At 45.9% G+C, this 24,199-nt stretch overlaps 1 protein-coding gene across 1 annotated transcript in view; it reads right to left on the reverse strand.

Moving 5' to 3' along the window:
* LOC147454650 (lipase class 3 family protein) overlaps nt 1–24,199 on the reverse strand; it is a 102,660-nt gene that overhangs the window by 15,549 nt on the left and 62,912 nt on the right. Inside the window, exons 11-14 of the mRNA XM_086516532.1 lie at nt 22,588–22,939; nt 22,305–22,457; nt 21,220–21,771; nt 20,881–21,145 (exon numbers count right to left, since the gene is read on the reverse strand). Of these exons, the coding sequence (XP_086372658.1) occupies nt 20,966–21,145; nt 21,220–21,771; nt 22,305–22,457; nt 22,588–22,939 (1,237 nt within the window). The 3' untranslated portion in view covers nt 20,881–20,965. The remainder of the gene's footprint in view (nt 1–20,880; nt 21,146–21,219; nt 21,772–22,304; nt 22,458–22,587; nt 22,940–24,199) is intronic.

The raw sequence follows: 24,199 nt of genomic DNA on the forward strand, positions 1-24,199 counted from the left end.
CATGACTGTGCGAGACCTATGGGACCACACTCAAAGTTGCTACTTGAAACTGTAATGGATCCCTACGCCTTGATGTGGGTGCCTTCGAGGATAGTTTCACTGGGACGGACATCATCTTCTACTCTGAGACACATCAGGCCCCTCGGCAGTCTATGCCACATGTCAGTAAATATAGATTGGGAGACAGCCTGCAGGTAGGAGACTCGATCAAAGCATAGAGGACGAGGCTCGAGGGGAGTGGCAGTTCTATTCAAAGAGGAGTTACAGCCATTGGTACATATAGCTCGCAAGGATGAGCAAGCTAGGTACATGTGGGTAAGACTGAGGGCAGAGACAGGTAGATATCATTGCTATTTGCTACTTCCTCCAAGTACATCAATATATGCAGCACCTAGAGGACAATCCCCCTTTTCTATTTTGGATGATGACATATCGGATTTCTCGCGGAATGGTGAAATTCGCATCTTGTGGGACTTCAATGCTAGGACTGCCCAGCACCATGCAGTATTTTATGATACTTCAGAGGAGATGCTGAGGGAGCTGGATACTACAGAGATGGGCCTATCTAGACTATCACAAGATGTGGAGCATACTAAGTATGGACAGTACTTGATAGACATGGGGACTAACAGGTAGTGCTTCAAGCTAGAAAGCGCATGAATCACGGCCAATAACTCTTTCTCTCATAGATTTGCATAGTTTTTTCTGGCCCTTGCAAGAATCTACTCTCATAAGCTTCTGACCGACCATCTTGCATTAGCACTGCTCCGATGCTATTGCCACATGCCTCACATTGGACCACAAATGACTTCCTGAGATCTGGTAAAACAATCACGGGATCTGAAGTCAACTTTTCCTTTAAGAGACTGAAAGCTGAAATCTCTCTTTGGGTCCATTTGAAAGTGACCTCTTTCTTTTGCAAAGTGTGAAGAGGTGAAGCTATCTCTGCAAAATTCCTGATAAACCTTCTATAGTATGAACACAATCTTAAGAAGCTTCGGACATCGTGCACAGTCTTCAAGTCTGGCCATGTCTTACTAGCTTCAACCTTTGCGGGATCCATTCGGACACCATCCTTTGACACTATGTGCCCAAGAAAGTGGATCTCTTCCAAGAAGAATTCACTTTTCTTAGGATTGACAAGTAACCTGTGATGAATGCGCAGCTCTTTGAACACAACAGTCGAGTGATGTCACGTGACACATCCAACCCTATGTGTCCGTGGACAAGCTACAGCACGACAAGGGTTCAGTCAGTCTAGTCAGTCTAGATTTAGAAGTGTTCTGGCACTTTTGTGAGTCTGTTCGCAGACCATGCATACCCAGGCACTTAGTGCAGATGCATATCCTCTAGTTGCACACAGCATGATCATAAGCATTTCCATCAGAATCCTTCAAGGGAATTTTCCAATGCATTTAGCCTATTTTCTCTATTTTTGACATTTTTCACTTATTATTTTTAAGTCACTTTTGTTGGAAAGTAGGTAGAGCAAATTGAGTAAGTTTGTATATAAGCAAACCTAGGCTAGCACTAATTGGCAGAAGAGGCAACAGGAGCACCATCGCTCAACAGGCAACTTCTCAGCAAGAACCTCACTTGGTGGCGTTTTTCCTCCAAGCAAGAACTCAGATCCCGTAGCGTTTTTCATCAAGCATCGCCAGCATAACCTCAGCCTTGGCGTTTTCCTTATCAAGCATCATCGCCATGATCCCCCATTGCTAGCGTTTACATCAACAAGAAGTACCTCGCCATACCATCTCAGCCCCTGGCATTTTCTAGAACCCCAAATCACCCCCTTTCCCATGGCGTTTTTCAACAAATAAGCATCATCAGATCTCAGCCTTTGACCCCCCTAAAGACCAGCAGATTTCAGCCGCAAAGACCAGCCCATATCAGCGTTTTTGGTGCCAGATAATTTCAGCCATTAGCGTTTTTGGGACAGCAGCAAATCTGCGACAGATTTCAGCCATTAGTGTTTTTGGGACAGCGGCACATCTGCGACAGATTTCAGCCAGTAGCGTTTTTGGACAGCGGATAGATTGCATCAGTTTTCAGCCTTTGAGTCGGTCTCGTCATCCCCGTCGTCGACATCGACCTAGCCTAGACTTGCATCAGTCACATGCATCCCCTTTGTACCAATTTGTGCAATCAATAGTAGACCACTCTCACCGACGAGAGTGGGGCCTTCGGACGAGGGTTTTACGTCTCTGGTGTCGTATTTCTCTTCTCTCTCTATCTCTCAGTCTCATGCACTTCCATTCACAGTGTCCATTCACTTTGTTTCTGACCATTGCACTCTCTCATTAAGAACGGAAGGCTCTCCCTTCCATAAGAACAAAAGGAACATTGAGCACAGTTCGGAGCACTCATCTTGAGCAAAGTTCAAACATTCCTTCCGTTCCAGCTAACATTGGTATCAGAGCTTTGGCACTGTTCTGTATCACTCAAGGAAAGAACCACAAGAACCACATAAATTTTTTTGCTTGTTGCAATCGCACGAACCCAAGTTTGCTTGGGCGTGTCGATTCCTAATCATGTTTTTGAAGAGTGACAGGAATCCCAGGAAAGAAGGGCTTGTCCTACCTCCCCTTGTGCCTCTTTTCACTCATTGAGAGCGGACCGTGCACTTAGCGGCCAGCCAATCAACGTGAGGTGGGAAAACCTTGGTGTGAGCACAAGGCCGCCAAGGGGTGCGCCCGCAGAAAAGAGCAGAACTCGGGTGAAGAGAAGATCCTTCTCTAACACAGATTGCAAAACTTTTGATGCGAGTGGAAAATCCGGTCCATCATCCTATTGAACGTAGCAAGAGCATTTGTAAGACCAAATGGCATCACAAGGAACTCATAAAGACCAAACATCGTTCTAAACGTAGTCCTGTGCACATCTTCTGGCCTTCTACAAATCTGATGGTACCCACTCTTAAGGTCTATCCTGCTGAAAATTGCAGCGCCCTCGAAACGGTCAAGAATATCATCAATCCTTGGGATAGGAAACCTGTTCTTGATGGTATTCTTATTCAATGCACGGTAGTCAATACACATGCGCCAAGAGCCATCCTTCTTTGCACTAGGAGCACGGGGGAGAAGAACTAGGCTGAATCAGCCCCTTCTCTAAAAGCTCCTCAACCTGGCCCATAATCTCTTTCTGTTGAGCCGCACTAACCCAATAGGGAGGTCTGTTTGGTGGGCTACACCTTGGCACCAAATCTATCGTATGGTTCTCATGCCTCTCCGGTGGCAATTGTGACGGTACTGAGTCAGAAAAACAATCATTGAACTCTTGCAAAAATGTTGACCTTTCTTTATCTAACACAACTAAATTTGACTGACAATTATCTGAAACATCACGTGCAAAAATCAAGTACGCAAAAAGATAATTCTTAATTACAGAAGTGATAGCCGAAGCAGATACAATACGGAAAGACTCCCCTTTGAACTTTACATCCAAAACATGAGTTTTGCCCCTATGTTGAAGGATGATCATTTTGTCGAAGACATCCAGCAGGCCATGTGTTCGCAACATCCACGGAACTCCCAACAACGCATCGCACCTTCCAATGGCATAATATAGAACTCTTCTGTGTCCACATATGACTGAATATGCAGACGCAGCTTTCCAATGATGGGAGTAACACACTCTGAGTAGCAAGGACATGCTAGCCTTGCCTCTATGGTGTACCCCATCTCTTCAGCTTTGATGCCCAACTTCATAGCTAGCTCTGGGGAGATAAAGTTCGCTTTGGCACTCTTATCAAAGAAAATAAGTGTCCTCTAGTCTCTGACTTTACCCGATGCCCTGCATAACTCGTTGGCATCCATGCTTGGCCTATTACCCACCATGTCTGGCACTAAACCTGCCGTGGGTTTGGGCTTCTTTCCTTTCTTGTCCTCTTTATCATTTGAGTCAACTGGTCTTTTCCTTTGTCGACAATATGTATCAAAGTGACCAGGCTGCTCGCATATAAAGCATTTATTCTTAGCCATGAAGACCTTCTTTTCCTTGAGAGCAACTTACGCACAAAAGGCTTCCTTTTCTGTTTCTTTGCCTGCGTCCCACAAGTCTCGGCTAAGTCCTTGTCCTTGTTGACCTTTTCTCACCATTGTGACGCTTCAAGAGCTGTTTTCACAAAGGGCTTCTTTGCTGAATTTTTCTTTTGCTGCACCCCTTTCACGTTGCCCGGAAACCCACCGTGCTCTCCCTTCAACAAGGCAAGACCAATGTTGGCAACTTCCATAAGCTGAGTGAGAGTAGCCACTTTGTTCTTTGTACAGTAATCTCAAAGCCCTTTAGGCAGCCCACAATAATACTTCTCAATCTGCTCTGTCAATGGCACAAATCTGTAAGAGGTTACTGAGAGCAACCCTTTACAAAACCTCCGATTGTACTCCTATAGGCTCTCGCAAGTAGCCGCAGTGAGTTGGTGCCAATCAGTCATGACAAACGCTTCAAATTCATTTGACAACCACGTAGATACAAACATTTGCTAGGAGTATACCCATGTGGCAGGTGCCTGTCTTTGTGTCACAAACTGGTGACGTGGAGTACACACACACACACACACTACCCAGGCATGGATAATCCACGCGGGCGAAACCCTTGCAGGCAGTGACGTGGCATGCCTGTCCAGAAATCACGGCTGCACGCTGGAATGCTGATGTGGCAAGGCTGTACGACAGCCCTCAAAAAACACGCTGCTGACACGTGGCAGGCTGTACGGACACTTGCTTTTTGCGGCGTTTTTGGCGGACAGTTTTACAACAGCTTTTGGGGCAGTTTTAGGCTACGTAAAGTTGAGAGAGAGAGACTTCTTTTGCTTTTGCTTTATTTTGGCTCAAGAGAGCTTGAGAGAGAAAGAACAAAGCTTTTGATTTTCAGCTTTTGGGGCTCTGCTTTTGGCATCCCTTGTAACTTCTTTATAAGAGTTGTTGGGCTCTCACTTCTCAAAGCATCTGGACGCAGACTCTGAGAGTGAGTCCCGACCACTCCTATGAACGTTGAGTTACATATTAATATAAAAAGAAATACCAAAAGGGGCACCAGTCTTTGGGGCCAACATCTCTAGGCATGGAACTCCGCCGGGCCAATGTCGAATCAATTGTGAACTGTGAACTGTTGAAGTGAATTTCTGTGGTGTCAAGGTAGATTCTCGCCTTGGAGTGTCCAAATCTGTTACACTGGTATCAGAAGGCGGCTGATTTCTCTTCTACCGGGAAATCCGATCCTTTTTACGCGGCACTTATGGCTTTAGGCAAAGATCAGCCAACTCCCTCTGCATCCAGAGATGCGGGAGGAGAGCACGAAGAAGATTCATGCGAGAAGTACAGCCCGCCTCGGCCTACTCGGACAGAGCTTGAAGAGATGGAGTGTCGACGATTGATCCGTGATGCAACAAAGATGATGCTAAATTTTGCGAAGGACCCGAAATTTGCAAAATTTATGAGCCAAACCTCCTTCGACGAGGTGTATGCACAGTGGCAGCAGACCACTGAACCACCCCCCAAACCAGTACTCAAGAAACCTCCTACCCCAAGGATGTTTACCGAGCAGGAATTAGAAGAGGTGGTTGATGCACGGATTTCTCAGCTTTTTCACGCGCAAAACAAAGCAAAACGCACGACAAAAAGCAGAAGAAAGGAACTGATTTCCCGGGTTACTTGGGTCGTCAATCTACTTTTGCCTCGGCCAAAAAGCAGAAGAAGCGTGTACGGTTTGAAGGATTACCTAGTTCTTCTTCTTCTTCTTCTTCGAGTTCTTCTAGCTCTTCCGATTCGAGCGAAGAAGACAAAAAAGGCAAAAAGCGAAGTAAAAAGCAGAAGGGCAAGAAAAAGGCAAAGAAGTCTAAATCTCGCCCAGTTTCGGACAGTTTTACAGAGGACTCGTCTTCAGATAGTTCGGACTCCAACGATCGCAGATTCTATTCAAAGAAGAAATTTTTTTACAAAGCCAACCGGAAGATAAAAGCAAGAAAGTCTGAGAGTTCAAAGAAGGTGGACATTCAGTTAAATTTAACACTTTCTCGTTTTCGAGATGCTTCGAAGGCTTTGGCCTTCATACAGCAGTTTGACATAGCTTTCTCTGGAGGGCGTTACTCAGAGCACTCCAAGATTCGGAGGGCTACTTCCTATTTCACAGGGAATCCTCAAACTTGGTGGTCCACGCTTCTATTGACCAGGAAAGCGCCAGTTAAATGGCTGAAATTTAAAAGGCTTTTTATTTCTTCTTGGCTAACTCGAGAGTACGAACGCGACATACGAAGTGCTTGGAACCATCTTCGGATGACCAAGAAGGATACTTTGGACGCATATTGCGAGAGATTCTGGAGCTCTTTTTTACCAGCCCCTTCATTTAAGAAGATCTTGCTCAAAGAGCAGATTAACCGATTTACCTTGGGTCTTCCTATAGAGATGCGAGATCACTGCTTAGAACAAAAGTCAGATTCCATTCAGGAATCGATGAGTCATGCGAAACAGGGGTTTGCCATTCACTCTGGCAGTTTGACCTACCCCACAGATGAAATCATGACACAAAGGAATGAACAGACTTCGAACAATGAGAGTAGAAAGAAGAAGAGTAACCCAGAAAAGAGAGAAAAGGATGCACGACCCAAGCTTACTCTTTCACAGAGAGCTCTTAACATCAAAGAGGGGAAGTGCTTCGGATGCGGGGAAACTGAGCATATCTCCGCGAAGTACCCTAAAAAGGCACAGAAAGAACAGAACGACAAGGATGAAGCCTGTAGAATTCCCTCCTGCATAAGCTCTATCAAACTGGAAAGTAAGAGCCTTTGCCTTATCCTCAAAGCCGCTGAAAGTGCTAAACTTTACAGTTGCACCACCTTCTTTGCAAGCTTTTGGCTTTTCCAATGCCGCCAAATTGCCATAGGGAATTGTCTCCAACATGGGCACTGTAGTAGGGATCATCGGCATTCCTTGGCCATTGACATTTTGCGTCATAAGTGCCATATCTGGCTGCTGTCCGGAAAAACCAGCCATGCCAAAATTGCCGTGTGGCACCCCCAACTGGCCCCGATTGCTCTGAAAGCCTTCTTGCATGCTGAAATTACCATACATGGGGTTTGGCATCATGCCTTGCATACCTCCAAACACTGTTCCTGGCATATACTGCTGGTTTCAGAATGCATAACCAGCCATACTTTGGAACACAGATCCACCCCCAAAATACTCAGGATGTACCGTGGGTGGTGGAAAAACCTGATGCATTGCTTGGAAACTGGTTCTCTGTCCATTTAATGCAACATGTGGGCTCTGAAAGGCGGGCTGAACTGGCAAAACCTGTGGAATTGGTGTCCTAACCACCTGTTCATGGACGGAACGAGCCTGTCTTGGAGCCCCAACAAACTCCGCAACGTGCGAGTGCTCCCTATCCTGTTGGGATGCATGAAGGACCTGGGCTTGAGCCTCAACGGCCTCTACTGGCTGTGTGAGTTGCCTTGTCTGCTGTGGCACTGGTGGCGTTTTCTAAAACTCCATAAAGCTTGGGTTCTGCTTCAGTCAAGTGAAAACATTCACAATGGCAACCAATTGAGTCTTGAAGGCATCATCTTCAAGTTGCCCAGTCATAAAGCCCTGCACTGGAGGAGCATTCACATCAACAAGGGGTTCAGACAGGGGTGGCCGTGAACTATCACCAAACACCGTAGGTATTGCCTACTTGTCCTGCGAAGAGGAACCCTCTTCCAAAATGCCTTTCCCTTTTTGGGCCATAGTGTGATCCCGTGTTCCTATACTCTGTGTCTTCACCGCAAACCAACCAAGGCTCGCTCTCTAAGGAAAAAGTTATTATGTCGCGGCAACGGAATCATGAAACCGGCCTGTAGGGCTCGGTAGACTTTGGCTTTCACCCGAAACTTTGCAAATAAAAACATGTTATTGGAATTAACACTTCAAACACAGGGCGCTTGGAAGCTAGTGCTACCAAACAAACACCGACAACCTGTAGACCCCAAAGACTATTTCTTTATTCTTTTCAAAAAGGGAATAAAACTTGCGACTTCCTATGAGCTGTCCCGCATAATCTGGGCTGAAAACGACCTGTTCTAGCCCAATTTTGGCAACATAACATTACCAAGACGCTTCACAGACAATATCCCCACGCAATAAGTGACTTTCCCGGCGCATACAAACACTTTACAAAACCTGGCAAGAATCTACAACACGCTGAATTCTTTGTTTTTTGCCCTAAAAATGCACCAGATCACCTGTACCGCGGTCCCCTCACGTCCCCGGACTTCCTAGGGATATTAGACACTAAACCTGCAAAAATACACAGCAGGCTGTAATTTCCTGTTTTGAAGTCCGTCTCGCGAGCCGAACGCATTCGTAGCAAGCCTGTTGGGCTACTTGCCCTTCGAACCGGACGAGATTTCTTGCGTGAAATCTTTCTGAATTCACTTGTACCTGCAGGGGATTAGCAATTAGCTAATTCAATACCTAGACAAGAGGCTCTTGCCTCAGTAGTCGCGCATGAACCCACATAATTGTACATACAAATGAGTAGCCCTCGAGCGGGGCATCACGATTCTGTATTCGGAAGGGGAGCAACGTAACCGCGAAACGTTTCAAGGCCGAAACGTTTCACCTTGAAACGTAGCGTTTCACCACGAAACGTTTCAGTCTAAAACGAGAGCACAGTGAAACGTGAAACCGAAACGTGCGTTTAGCGACTTTAAAACCAAAACTATGGTAACTTGCTGTTAGTGAAACGGCTTGTGTTTCACTTGGTGAGCGAAACGTTTCAAGGCCCGAAACGTTTCACCTGTCCTGACCCGTCGAAACGCATTTCATGGTGACGCTGAAGGGGAGAGAGGTGCGCGAGAGCGGAATCATCACGCTACATAGTGCAAGGGAGAAGGCAAGCTTTCCATTAAAGCTTCATCACCTACACCAACAACTCATACACACACTGTAAGTCACAATGTGAGAGAAAGGTAGCTCTCAAGTGGATTTTGCGCCAATTTTCAGCTGAGGTGGCAGAGTTTGACCCTCTCGAGACTCTGGTGCTGCCAAGTGTCCACTATGCCTCTTTGAGTTAATTTTCCAGTACCCACCGACTTATAAGTGTAGCGAGGGGACCTAAATGACTTTGAATTGAGCCTAGACACCCTTTTACTACTCGGATTCCAGTGTCGGTCGGCCCGACCAACTCGTGGCACGACAAGGTCTTGCAGTCTAAGGGTGAAACTCTAGGCCGTCGGCCGTTTCACACTGACCAAACAATGTCCAGCCATTTGTGACTTCAAAAAAAGGGTCCCAAAAAATTAAATACAAATCATCGGAAAGAAACCAACAACTAAGGTTAGTAGTTGCCACGTCCTCGTGACACAGACTCTACATGATGCAGCAGCAGAGGCATACCCACACACCCAACCTCAGCAGAGACAATGCTTTGGGAGCATGCCCCAGAACACTTGGTATGATGAGGAGTGCCACGAGAAGAGAGCCAGACTTTGGAGGGAGGTGTTTTTAGGGGACCTTACTCACAGATAGTCTCGGATTGCCTTCCGACGCCTAGTGCGGCAAAAGAAGAGGGCTTGTTTGGCTCGGCTAGAGCAGAATCTATATCAGCTATTCTTGAGTCAGGCCTCACGTGAGGCATGGCGAAACATGAGCATTCCCCCCCTCCTGCCATTACTTCTACAAAGGCTTGGGGCCAGTATGCATCAGCTCTGTACAGAGCTCCTAGACAGCCACCTCTTCCCGATCCCCACGAGCCATGCCCAAACGCGTGTGCTTTTTTCACCGCTGAGATGGTGACAAAGGCCATTGATAGGATGAGAACTGGGAGAGCATATGACGATGATGGCTTAGTGACTAAGCATTTTATACATGCCACGGACCTGCTCGCAGAGCTTCTAGCAGTAATGTTCAACCGTGCTACGTGTAAGGGTCTGCCTAATACTTGGAGTCTATCAACTATTGTACCCATCTTCAAGTCAGAAGACCCGATGGAGCCTGGGAACTATCGCACTATCATGATTCCATTACTTCTACAAAGGCTTGGGGCCAGTATGCATCAGCTCTGTATAGAGCTCCTGGACAGCCACCTCTTCTCGATCCCCACTGGGCAGAGAGGGAGGGCATACACGCAACCGGGCAAGCGGGGTTCAGGAGACGTTTCTCTACTGTTGACCACATTCTGACACTAAGAGCCATTATTGAGGAGGGCAGATCACATGGGAGACGGATCTATTGTAGCTTTGTGGATTTCACAAAGCTTTTGACATAGTGCCCAGAGCTAGATTGATGCACAAGTTACAAGAGATGGGAGTACCCACAGAGCTGGTTTATGGAATCATGGCATAATACAGGTCAATAGTGGGGCATGTACGCACTCCAAAAGGGCTATCTACATTGGTTCACTCCACTATCGCGGTGAAGCAGGGCTGCCCGCTCTCTCCTACTCTATTTGATATGTATGTGGATGGGGTTTCTGACTATATTGACCACATTCTGACACTAAGAGCCATTATTGAGGAGGGCAGATCACATGGGAGACGGATCTATTGTAGCTTTGTGGATTTCCACAAAGCTTTTGACACAGTGCCCAGAGCTAGATTGATGCGCAGGTTACAAGAGATGGGAGTACCCACAGAGCTGGTTTATGGAATCATGGCATAATACAGGTCAATAGTGGGGCATGTATGCACTCCAAAAGGGCTATCTACATTGGTTCACTCCACTATCGCGGTGAAGCAGGGCTGCCCGCTCTCTCCTACTCTATTTGGTATGTATGTGGATGGGATTTCTGACTATATTGACAGAGATGGTGATAGAGGGGCACAGCTGGCTGGGACATGGATTCCACTATTATTATATGCTGATGATATTGAGTTGATCTCCGACTCTCCAAAGGGGATGCAGCGTCACTTGGACACGTTGCATAGGTTTGCCCACGACATTGGTTTCTCTATCAACCTTGGTAAAACCAATGTTATGGTGTTTAACACATAGTTACCTGGAACGGGATTTCGGAACGGGGAACGGCAACGGGCATGAAACGCCATTCCATGTTACAAACGCTCATGCTTGAAACACGGAACGAGGATTCGGAATGGGAAGTTGGAATGGGAACGGGGAACGGAGACCTGAAAATGACCATTCCCTGTTACTATGGTTTAACACCACCCCATAGTAGATCAGGAGAGCAGCAACCACATTCACCTATGGCCATGAGACAGTGGAGTATACATATGCTTACACCTACCTTGGGGTGGTCTTTAGTGGACCAGCACTCTCATTGAGGAGAGCAACAGAGACAAGACTGACTGGAGACTATGCAGCATTGGGGGGATTGGAGAGGGTGTGTTCACAGATCCAATTGCAGGAGACTCGGACGAAGCTCTGGCTTTTTGACACCCTGGTGGCTTCCGCATTGCTCTATGGAGTTCAGATACGGGGGCCCTCTTTGGACCATCATGGAGGTCTGGTCGCATTGATGATGGAGAAACATGGAGAAGCCGCTGGTCTCTATGATCTCGCGACTCGTTAGAGCCAAGGCTTTAGTATCACATGACATTATTCCAACAAAGCTAGCTGCCCCCCCACTAGTGGTTGAGGCGCTCAACAGATCAGTCTCCTTTATACACTGCTTATGGGACCTCCCCAGAGATAGATATGCCCGCCTAGCACTTGAGTCCTCTTGACAGTTAGCTATGCAGGGAGATACAACATGCTGGTATGGGGAGATGACATCAGGATTTCAGGGACATGGATTCAGCATGGACAGATTGCCCCCTTTCCAGTACTCATTGGATGCATGCTGGTATGGGGAGATGACATCAGAATTTCAGGGACATGGGTTCAGCATGGACAGATTGCCTCCTTTCCAGTACTCATTGGATGCATGCTCTCTGACTCTTACACAGTCCGAGATCACCAGGCTCATCCACCAAGACCTGACTCAGCTTGATACCAGGAGGACTTGGATACAGCCGACGCACGAACTGGGCACGAAGATGGCTTTCTATAGAGAGCATCTGCTCCAGCTCACTGAGGATGGTTTTGTGACGAGGCCCAGATACATGGACACCCACTTATCTATTGGGATGCCATGCGCTATTGGCCAGATATGCACATCTTCACACTAGCTTCGGATCGAGACTGGTAGATAGCGAAATACCAGCACAGACCAGGACATGTCCCCTATGTCACATGGAGCCGGAGACAAAGTTGCACTACACATGCCACCTCCCAGTTTACTATGAGATAGGAGACCCCTTTCACTACCTGTTCAGGGAGGGCTTTGGACTACTTGCTAGAGTCATGGGATATGAGGATCAGAGATGTCTGGGACTGTTTTGGCTTGAGCTGCGCGGACACAGAGAGAGCTTGATGAGAGGAGAGGCTAGCCAGTCTCAGAGACGAATCACAAACTTCTTTAGAGCGAACATTGGGCGACAAGAGGAGCAGCTACCATAGCAGAGCTCACATTCTCCTTATACTAGAGGCACACTAATCGATCGAGTGACCGGGCTTGGGAGATCCAGACGCCGGACTACACAATACCGTCGAAGATTGTAGCAGAAGATCCGAATCACTTTGGCCGACATGCACACCGCCCGGTCAAACTGCTGACCATGGAGGAGATTGACAAGATCCGCCACGACCGATGATGATCTCCTGTGATTTAGCTATAATCACCCTGCTCATCTTATACAACACACATACCCACATTGCGTCATATTAGCCCTCATTCACTACTCTCACCCCTCCCCTGTTCGTATCATACGCAGTTTCTTTTTTAGTATCTTTCTTTTTATTTTCGGTACTCAGACATTGTATCAGATTCACCGCATGGTAACTAAACCTTCACACAGGAGACGGACTGTGTATACATAGATGGGATCTACAAACGCCTGTGTACAGAAAAGCCAGGGCGACCTCTAGAGGAGCTTATTACTATACTGACACAGACATTACATGATGCAGCAGCAGAGGCATACCCACACACCCAGCCTAAGCAGAGACGCCGTTTTGGGAGCATGCCCAGAACAGCTGGTATGATGAGGAATGCCGCGAGACTAGAGCTAGACTTCAAAGTTCAAAGGGAGGTGCTTTTGGGGGACACCACTCACAGACAGTCACAGATTGACTTCCGACGCCTAGTGCGGTAGAAGAAGAGGGCATTTTTGGCTCGCCTGGAGCAGGACCTATACCAACTATTCTTGAGTCAGGACTCACGTGAGACATGGCAGCTCTTTCATTAGCACTCTTCCCCCCCGCAAAGCATTTGACACAGTACCCAGAGCTAGATTGATGCGCAGATTACAAGAGATAGGAGTACCCACATAGCTCATTTGGGGGGTCATGGCATTATATAGGTCAGTAGTGGGGCATGTACGCATCTCAGAGGGCCTATCTACAGCGGTTCACTGCACTATTGGAGTGAAGTATGGTTGCCCGCTCTCTCCTACTCTATTTGGTATGTATGTGGATGAGGTTTCTGACTACATTGAGAGAGACAGGCTGGCAGGGACATGGATTCCACTATTGTTATATGCTGATGATATTGTGTTGATCTCCAACTCTCCGGAGGGGATGCAACGTCACTTAGATGCTTTGCATAGGTTCGCCCATGAAAGTGGTTTGTCTGTCAACCTTGGTTAAACCAAGGTCATATGGTATTTAATACCACCCCACAGTGGATCAGGAGGTCAGCGCACGGATTCACATACGGCCAGGAGACAGTGGAGTATACAGATGCTTACACTTACCTTGGAGTGGTTTTCAGTGGACCAGCATTTTCATTGAGGAGAGCAGCAGAGACTAGATTGACCAGAGCCCATGCAGCATTGGGTAGATTGGAGAGGATGTGTTCACATGTTCAGTTTCAGGAGCCTCGGACGAAGCTCTGGCTCTTTGACACTCTGGTGGCTTCTGCATTGCTCTATGGAGCTGAGAATTGGGGACCTTCATTGGACCATCACGGGAGGATAGGTCGCACTGATGGTTGGGGGGACATGGAGAAGCCACTAGTCTCTATGATCTCACAGCTCATTAGAGCCGAGGCTTCAGTACCACGTGCCATTATCCGATCAGAGCTAGCTGCCCCCCCACTAGTGGTTGAGGCGCTCACCAGATCTGTCTCCTTCATACACCGCATGTGGAAACTTCCCAGAGACAAATATGCTCGCCTTGCACTTGAGTCCTCTCGACAATTAGCCATGCAGGGAGATACAGCATGCTGGTATGGGGAGATGACATCATGGTTTCAGGCGCATGGGTTCAGCATAGACAAATTGCCCCCCTTTCAGTACTCACTGGATGCACCCTCTCTGACTCTTACACAGTCTGAGATCACAAGGCTTATCCACCAGGACCTGACTCGACTAGACACCAGGAGGACATGCACACAACCAGCACAGGAGTTGGACACGAAGATGGCTTTCTACAGAGAGCATCTTCTCTAGCTTACGGAGGACAGTTTTGTGACGAGGCCCAGATACATGGACACCCACTTGTCTCATGGGATACAATGTGCTATTGGCCAGATACGCACATCTTCAACCAGCTGCAGATCGAGACTGGGAGATACAGTGGAGTACCGGCAGAGGCCGCTTCCACTGCTTGTTCAGAGAGGGCTTCGGACCACTCTCCAGAGTCATGCGGTACGAGGATCAGAGATGCTTGGGTCTATTTTTTCTCGAGTTGCGCAGACAGAGAGAGACTGATGAGGGGAGAGGCTAGCCAGTCTCACAGACAGATCACAGACTTCTTTAGAGCAGACATCGGACACCCGGAGGAGCTACTACCACAAGAGAGCTCGTCGCCTCACACCAGACGCACACTAATCCACCGAGCGACCGAGCTAGGGAGATCCAGACGCCCATGACTGCAGAGGACTGCACAGCATCAACGGAGGCTGCATAAGAAGATTCGGATCACTTTGGCCCGACATGCACGACGCCCCGTCAGGCTATTGACCATGGACGAGATTGATGAGATCCGCCAGCGACCGATGCTGGATCTTTTGTGATTTAGCTATCCCACCTAGCCGATTAGCTCACATCTAGCAGTTTAGGATTCCATAGTATTTTATTTTGTCATTTTTGTTACTCTGACTTTGTATCACATCCACCACATTGTAACTTTCTGGTCTCATAGGTCACATTGGCCTTTTGAAGACGTTAATATAACATTTCATTTCATTTCATTTCTCTCTCTCTAGCGTCGAAACCCTAAGGCCTTCATCGCGTCGAGACCCTAAGGCAACCTATGCGCATCTCCCCGCTAGGGGAGGGCGGCCCTGTGGGGAGGCATCATTGCACCAACACCGCCCAAGGCCCGAGTCTCAAATCTGCTACCGTTGTCGCTCCTCCCGACCCGCCCAAGGCCCGAGCTTCGTGCTGCTACTGTCGCTTCTATCGACACACGCCTTTGCCAACGACCTACATTCCTGCTCTCGACCCGATTACACACAGTCAAGCAGTCAAGTTGCCGACCCACTACAAAGAGAGTTTATTCTTAATTAAATTAAGCCTAAGCCCCTAATTTAAATTAAACTAAGTCTTGTTTTCTTGTCCGAGTACCTATGGCCACTCGAGGGAAGCTCAAGTTTGTTGGCGTCGTGGCAACACCCCCAAAGGTGGACAGCATGGCCCGAATGCAAAACGAAGTCGAAAGACTTCGCAAGGAAAACGAAGCTTTGAAGGAAAGACTCGCAGCCATCGAGTCTCGACTCACCACAGTGGAGAACTCCAACAAGGGAGAGATGGAACAGAAGGAAATCAAGCTCAATACGGAGGTAGAAATCAACCTCACAGAGAAGGTCAAGACTCAAGTGCAGGATGCCATCTTCCGCAAAGTTGAAGATCGTGCGGCATCTACGCTATGCGAACGACAGCGACAAGATGCTATTGCTCTCAATGTTCGCATTGGTGGGCTCCCGAGTGATTGGCAAGGAACGGAGGACCTCAAGTTCCACGAACTCCAAAAGATGCGAGAAGCGCACACAGCAAGGAAATGGGCAATTTATCGAGGAGGTAAATCCATCATCCAAGAGTTCAGAACTCCCAAATCGGCTCCCTCCTCCTCACCTACCTCAGCTTAGGTTTTGTTCATCCTACCTTATATTTCCACCCCTCAATGGACCCTCAGTCCTTAACTGATATGTATCAGACGAAATCCTTTGTACTGTTTTGTTTCTGATCCCATAGGTCATATATGACCTCCGTGGACGATAATTCTCTCTCTCTCTCTCTCTCTCTCTCTCTCTCTCTCTCTCTCTCTCTCTCTCTCTCTCTCTCTCTCTCTCTCTCTCTCTCTCTCTCTCTCTCTCTCTCTCTCTCTCTCTCTCTCTCTCTCTCTCTTACACGGGTGGAGATCACTAGACTCATTCGTCAGGACCTGATCCAGCTCGACACCAGGAGGACATGGATAGAGCCGCCTCAGGAGTTGAGCACGAAGATGGCTTTCTATAGAGAGCATCTTCTCCACCTCACAGGAGATGGGTTTGTGATTCGACCCAGCTACATGGACACACATATGTCTCATGGTTTGCGTTGTGCCATTGGTCAGATACGCACATCCTCACATCAGCTCGAGATTGAGACTGGTAGATTCAGAGGGATACCAGCAGACAGCAGGATATGCCGATTATGCCAGAGAGAGCCAGAGACAGAGTTGCACTACATATGTCATTGCACAGTGTTCTATGAGATACGGGGGCGTTTCCACTGCTTATTCAGAGAGGGTTTTGGTCCTCTATCTAGGGTCATGAGTTATGAGGATCAGAGATGTCTTGGACTATATCTACTTGAGTTACACAGGTATAGAGACACTTTACTGGGGAGAGCTAGAGAGAGGCAGTCCCAGAGACACATTACAGATTTCTTTTCACTAGATATGGGACAGCCAGAGGAGCAGCCACCACTGCAGAGCTCGTCCCACACTCATTCGACCACTACTGGCACTCTCATCGACCGAGCATTGGAGCTACAGAGATACAGACGACCGCGACTGAGGAGGGGACCTACACAGCATCGACGGAGACTACAACAGAAGATTCGAGCCATACTCTCTCGACATCCAGAGTGCAGATGAGGATGGATCCTCACCATTTCTTCCATCTTTGTTTCACACACTGTTACATCCAGTTTACCGGGTACCTATTGTATCAGCTGCTACACCCACGTAGTTTTAGATTGTAGTAGTAGTAGTAGTATTTTGTTCCACTTCTAGCTCTTTTCTAGTTCTTTTGTACCCAGACATGGTATTAGATTCACTATTTTGTAACTGACTGGTCTCATAGGTCATTTTGGCCTTTTGAAGACGTTAATATAACATTTCATTTCATTTCATTTCTCTCTCTCTCTCTCTCTCTCTCTCTCTCTCTCTCTCTCTCTCTCTCTCTCTCTCTCTCTCTCTCTCTCTCTCTCTCTCTCTCTCTCTCCACACACCGCAATGGGTAAGGAGATCGGCACCTACATTTGCATATGGCTAGGATACAGTAGAGTACATAGATGCATACACATACCTTGGTGTGGTATTTGCAGGACCGAAGTTTACTCTTAAGAAAGCAGCGGATGCTAGATTGTCCAGAGCCTCTACGGCCTTGGGAGGGTTGGAGAGGATGTGTTCACAAGTGCAGTTTCACGAACCACAAACAAAACTTTGGCTCTTTGATACTGTGGTGGCTTCGGCTATGCTTTATGGGGTCCAGATTTGGGGACCATCCGTGGATCAGGATAATTGGAAGTCAATGGAGAGACCTTTGGTATCTATGATTTCCCGAATGATTAGAGCCAAGGCCTCCGTACCATACGCGATTACCCGAGCAGAACTAGTTGCCCCTCCGATAGAAATTGAAGCTCTTACCAGATCAGTGTCCTTTATACATGGTTTGTGGGATACAAATAATTGCCGATATACTAGATTGACCCTCAAATCCTCTCGACAATTAGCAATGAAAGGGGATACATCATGCTGGTATGCGCAACTGTCCTCGTGGTTTCAGAAACACGGGTTCAGTATGGAAAGATTACCCCCCCTTCCAATACTCTCTTGAGGCTCCATCACTGGCAATTACACAAACGGAGATTAATAAAATCATCCGTCAAGATCTTATACAGTTGGATACTAAGAGGACATGGGTAGACCCTACACAAGAATTGGGCACGAAGATGGCCGACTACAAAGAAAACTTCCTACAACTATCTGAAGATGGATTTGTGATATAAACGAAAGAGGCTGAATATGGTGTTGATTCTGAGGGCGAATACATGACCGTTGCCTTCAGGCTGGCTTTGTATTCTATAAAAAGGGCAAGTACATGAATAAATACAAAGCATGCCCATAGGCAACATCTTACAGACTATATACAAACTAGCCACATGGGCAAAAATTAAAAAACTGGATAAACTAAAAAGGCCAGGGGAAAAAACCTCTCGACCCACCACACAAAAACAAACAAGAGAGAAAAGCAACAAAAACAAAACAAAGTCAATCAACACATAACAAAAGGCCAAGCAAACAAAGAAAGTTATCAGAGCAAAAGCCCACAAACCACAGCGATGACAAAGGCAGCATAATTGGGGGTCAGCAACAGCGCCAGAGGAATCAGCCGCATCACCAACAGTGGGCACGGCTTCCTGGGTTTATAGGTGGTATACCCACCTATATTGGGTTGGCACTAACAGATGCTCTTGGCCTAAATCGAGAGTGATATGGTGGATCTTGGAGCAACTATGCCGGGTTATAGACATGAATTCTTTGAAAGATAATGCATGACACCAGCATGCGAGGGAACTGTATGATGCCAAGGTTTCAAGGATACCCACAAGATCCTAGGTATGGTACGATGCCTTGTATGTATACAGGGGCTAAGACAAGGATCACGTCTGGGAGGGCCTAAAAGTGTGGTCCACTCCCTATATTAGTTGAATCCACTTGGAAAACAGGCCTACAATGAAGGAGAATAAAGTTTAACACTTTCCATGGTGCAAGATGAACTAAAGGCTTTGGCTTTTTCTCCAACAGTTTGATGCTACTTTATTGAGAGGACACTTCAAAAAAGGCTCCAAACTTAGGAAAGAATGCTTTGCAATGGTAGTCCACACGCTCCTAAGACTTAGTTCGAGTTCAGGCCTTACACAGGCTTTTGAAGGAGATGTTTTAACAGCATGCAATCAATAATGGTTTGGCGAGGAAGACACTCCATACAGCTACAATCAGAAGTTACGGGATGCTTATCTACTTTTTGCTTCTTTTAGACTTATTAATATAAAAGAAATACTATTGCAGACTTCCTACAAAACTTGAGCATGATTGCCTCAGGCAAAAACATATATTTCAGGGGATAATAGCACATGCTTTGAATGGATATGCAATGCTCAAAGGAACTTTAACATTCGGCAATTCCAAGGATCGACCTAAAAATTAGGAGAAGGAAAAGGTTTCAGACAAAAAGGAAGAAAGAGTCTTTGGCTAGGTGGAAGAGAGAGTGGTTCAATAAAGAAAGCATTGTTTCATCCATACATCTTCCATACCCATATGAAGTATGGAAAAAGTGTTATTGGCTCCCTTGCGTTGAACCATATGTAACCTTAATTTACTTGTAGCTGTCTAGCAATAAGATATCGATAAGTTTAGCACCATGTCCTAGTTTTAAACATTCCAAACATACGAAAATTTCATATTCAGCATTCCAAGTATAGCAATAGAATGAAAATTCAATATATAACTTCTAAGCATCCAAAGGTCTTCATGTACGGTCTCTTCCTCCTCTTTTCCCTCTTCCTCGTCTACTGAGGAGCATGAAGGCACATCATCATCCTGAACTGATAGCGACATCTCCGTTTTTATATTTGAGCACTTGAGCTCATGCTTGTATCTCATCTTGTATTAACCACGATGGGGGGCTTCTCATCCAGCTCGTATAGTTCTTGGCTTCCGATTTGCGTGGGTCAAGTATGGTATCCATATCATACTCCATTTCTTTGCTATGTTTTGCAAAGTATGGTATTTCAAGTTTCAACCATACAAGTATGGAGAAAACTATGAGGGAAGGTGTTTACAGTGTGGTGAGCTTTGGACACGAGTCTGCACAGTGTCCACCAAAAAAGAATTATAATATGTCTTCTTTGAAATCATTTTTGAGTTGATAGTATCATATATAGAGCTCTCCAATCTTTGAATGTGTTAGGAAGTACACATTTGCGAATAGCACCCTTGCTATCATGTAAGAGGTGTAAGTCTATGTAGGAGTGTGTATAATACATATGTCTGGAGAGGGGTGTAGAAAGTGTCTGGCAATGGGCATTCAAGGCCGTAATCAAAAGTAGGGCGTGCATCCATCAAGCCAGGTGCATATCTGGGCATACCAACACCGGGTAGCGAGTTGCTTAGAGAATGATAAAATGTAACTGCTTGGAACAGTGCCTCAATGACCAATGGAGCGGCCACCTTCTCTCCCCTCACAATCTCATGTGGTACAAGCAGAAGTTGTGGTTCCAAGTAATAAATAAAATACCACAAGGGGCCCGGTTTCAGGGTTTTTTCTTGCCCTGCCATGTTATGTCTCGCTATATTGGTGTGCAAGTGGTAACATTGTCTTTTCCAGTCTTATTCATCTTGAATGTGCTGTGGCTTGCAGATTAAGCGAGTGGCCGCCTGTCACACAAGTGTACCAGCCACTTTTGACCCTCTTCTCATCACAAAGCAATATCACAAATGGCACTTGTTGGACATAACATCTAGTCTAACGTGAGTAAAACTAGGACTAAATTTTCAATTTTTCAGCAATGGATAAGGCAGCATCTTTCTTGCTTTGGCAGCGTTCCTTTCACAATGTACATAGGCCCACCCTCCATTCAGCAATCATACAGACCCAGGAGGCCAAGCAAACCAAGAGCAGAGTTTCTACCTTTTAGCCCTGCTAGTCTGGAAAGCAAAAAGATCCTTCAGTCTGCCACCATGTTCCACAGAAAAGGGAATCCTTTTAACTACCATTACGGCTTACGCAGGCCAGAAGCTGCTGTTGCAACAAGTGCCAAAACAATGCCTAAACTTGCACCAACGGCAGAGGCAGCAGTTGCTGAAGTAAGGCCCTTTTCCTGCCTTTGTGCTTGATCTCCGACTTGTGATAATTTAAATTTCAATTCTAGAAGTAGCTGTTCCTTGGAGAGCTCCTGATTGATGAAAAAAGGTGAGAAAATATTAACAGCACCACAAAATGATACATTTAATATTTGCTGTAACTAACCATGAGAGCAGCATCTTCATGATCTAACAGAACGCCATTCACAAGTTCTCGTAAATTCCTTACACCTTCAACAGGTAGAACAACTTCTTTCCTTCGAAAAGGAAGTTGAATAAGGTTCATTGGGGCAGACATGATCCTCTGTGTTGCCCCCTGCATTATGCTGTTGAGGTTAGCTAATCTTCTTCCAGCCACAAGCACAGTCTTGTCCACATTGTTTACCCCTTCGAACTCATGCACAGCATAAGGGCTTGAGTTCACCACAACTGAGTGATTATCAGGCACTTGATAGGTTTTTATTACCGTGGCAGCTGCTGACTGTCTACGATCTGCACTAACTGCAAACTTGTTTGTTATTGCAAGTATGCTGGGAATTTTAGCTGCAGCCACTTCATCTGTTAGTATGGACAATGCTGGCTTTACAGAATGATGCAGCCGTGGAATCTTGTGTGCCAGGTTATGTACAAGAATTACAAGATCCACCTTCTTGGTCCCATCAGGAGTGCTTGAAAATGCAAGCTCCTGCTTGAGCTGCTCGACTTCACCTGTTAGATCCTGGCATAGCATGACCGTCAAAGATACTCAGAACAAGCTTCAGAGTAAACAGCCTTCATATGCCTAAGTAGATCATTCAGACCAACGACAAACCATCAATGCCCCTAACTTAAAACCTCTTAAAAACCGAACAATAACAGTCGTATCATCATCATCTTGGTGATACCTACACTCCTAAAAATAACTCCGGAGATAGAACACATCTTCGGATCTTGATGGAGCCCACCTTCAATGGAGCTGAGAATGACCTAACAAACCATTTGGGTTTGAATGCTTGACCTTTACAAAGTCCAATCGCTGTCTACACCAATTCCCAAACCATATCCAGACACAGACAGAAGATAAGTACGCCCTCTACTTGAAATTATTCTGACCATTTGTTAAGGCATACATTGCAAATTCCAGATTCTTGGATTGCAGACAAGGCTGTCTGAAAGCAGACTGTCTGGCACTTTTTCTCTACTTTTTTGCGAAGATGTTACTGAAATCTATGTGAAGAAATGCCTGATGACTCATTAATCTAAATGCAATACCTGAAGATTGACACCTGCAGGATCTATAAAAGCTATTCCCTCAGCAACTCCCTCTCTTCGATCAACATCTGGAAATAATCCATCACTAGTACTGAACATGGTGCCTCGTCCTTGCCCCAGGAGGGCATAATACAAAGAGGTCTTTCCAGCACCCTGTGATAAGAAAAGAATAAAGATGTCCAAGGTTGTCGTATAAGTAACAACATGCAAAGCACTTGCCCATTTAGTTTTCCCAATTAAAATGAGACCATGCGTGAAAAAGGTGGCATGGGAAGATTCCTACCTCTAAGCCAAGAAGCCGCACTCGTCTTAACCGCAATACCACTTTCTTCGATGCAGCCATAAAATCACTGCTACAATGTATAATAACCTCTGTAAGACCTTCTACATCAGAGTTTCTTGCCCCAAATGCTGTGCCAATATCCTCTGGAGAGAGAGAATTTTTGGCATCTGATCTGCAATCCTCAGCGGAATTCTCTGTGGCATTTGCTGCTGACGCTGTGTGTGGCCACGAAGGTTCTTGAATAGGGTGTCCTATTCTAATACGCATCCTTTGTAGTTTTTCATGTATTTTCTGCACTTCCCCATCAACAAGGTGATTTTTTGAAGGTAACAACTCCACGCTAGCTGAACACCTGCAAAGTCAAAACCCACACTATGCAAAATATTCGAGAAAGAGAGAGCAAAAAGACTAGACAGCAAGAAAGTGTAGAATCATCAAACAAAAAAGTATTTCACAGTAAAAATATATATCCTACTTACTCTCTTCTCTCTGGAACAACATTCAGTTACCAAGTTACTTACTATGTAAGTCAAACTCTCACAAGGAACACTAAATTGATAGTAAACAAACACAAGTGGCTTACCAACGCACTGTGACTCTCAAACGAGAAAAAAAATTGCATCTATCTCTAGTATATATGTGCCCAGAATGGAATAAAATTGTGCAAAAACACTAACAAGGCTACAATCACTAAAAAAAATATCGTTTGCATGCACAAAGTGAACGCAAATCAATAAACATTCACTACGACAAGAATGGAATACAGAGAATGAAAAAAGAGACAGGTTTTACAGTAGTGTTGTGAGGCATGCGTAGGATGCTTCAATAGAGGATAGAGCTCCTCTTCACACATGATGCTGCATATTGCCCGTTGGGATCCCCTTTTTTTCACCTTGAGCATTATTATTTACACCTAGATTAAAATGGTTGTCCGACTAAATACAACTCACAAACAGTAGTCAGGTATAGGTTCAACAAGTCGAACAGCCATTAACAAGCTAAACATTGCAAATTTAAATTCCTTTTGAACTTCCTCGATAATCCTCTATGCTCCTGTGAATTCTCATCCTGTTCTCGTGTCAATTGACAGTGTTCGCACTTGGACCATTTTGGGACAATTTAGATAAGACTTTGATCCATCTTTGCAACTTGTGGCTTTGATGATGAAAAAAATTTCTAATACTGTTTCCAGCAAGCTGTTACATAGCTGTATTACATGCGAGCTTCCATAGCTTTACCACTTTGACCCCTCCAATAATACTTCTACGACAATTACTAAACAAGGATAATCTGTCTCTGGCTTGTCCCTTAATGCATAATGTGTCCTAAGCATCCTAGTCCACTTTGAAGTTTGGCCATGGTTGGGTGCTGGTTTGGCCATTGTGCTCCCCACATCTTACATTTATTAGACTCAACTTGCCGTTTTGATACTCACTAGCTCCTTGTTTTCTTATCCATCTTTGTCAAAGTGTGGCAATTCTCCAACCGCTTGAGCATTTGTTGTGAGAATATAGATAACTTCCAAACCCCTGTACTCCTGTTTTCTTTTTTGCTCGCTTTTAATAGGCACTGCTCTTGATTGCAAATTGGCCACCTAATTATCTATGAGAAG

The sequence above is a fragment of the Adiantum capillus-veneris genome, chromosome 7, assembly GCF_014529385.1.
Source record: "Adiantum capillus-veneris isolate H3 chromosome 7, ASM1452938v2, whole genome shotgun sequence".
Lineage (NCBI taxonomy): Eukaryota > Viridiplantae > Streptophyta > Polypodiopsida > Polypodiales > Pteridaceae > Adiantum > Adiantum capillus-veneris.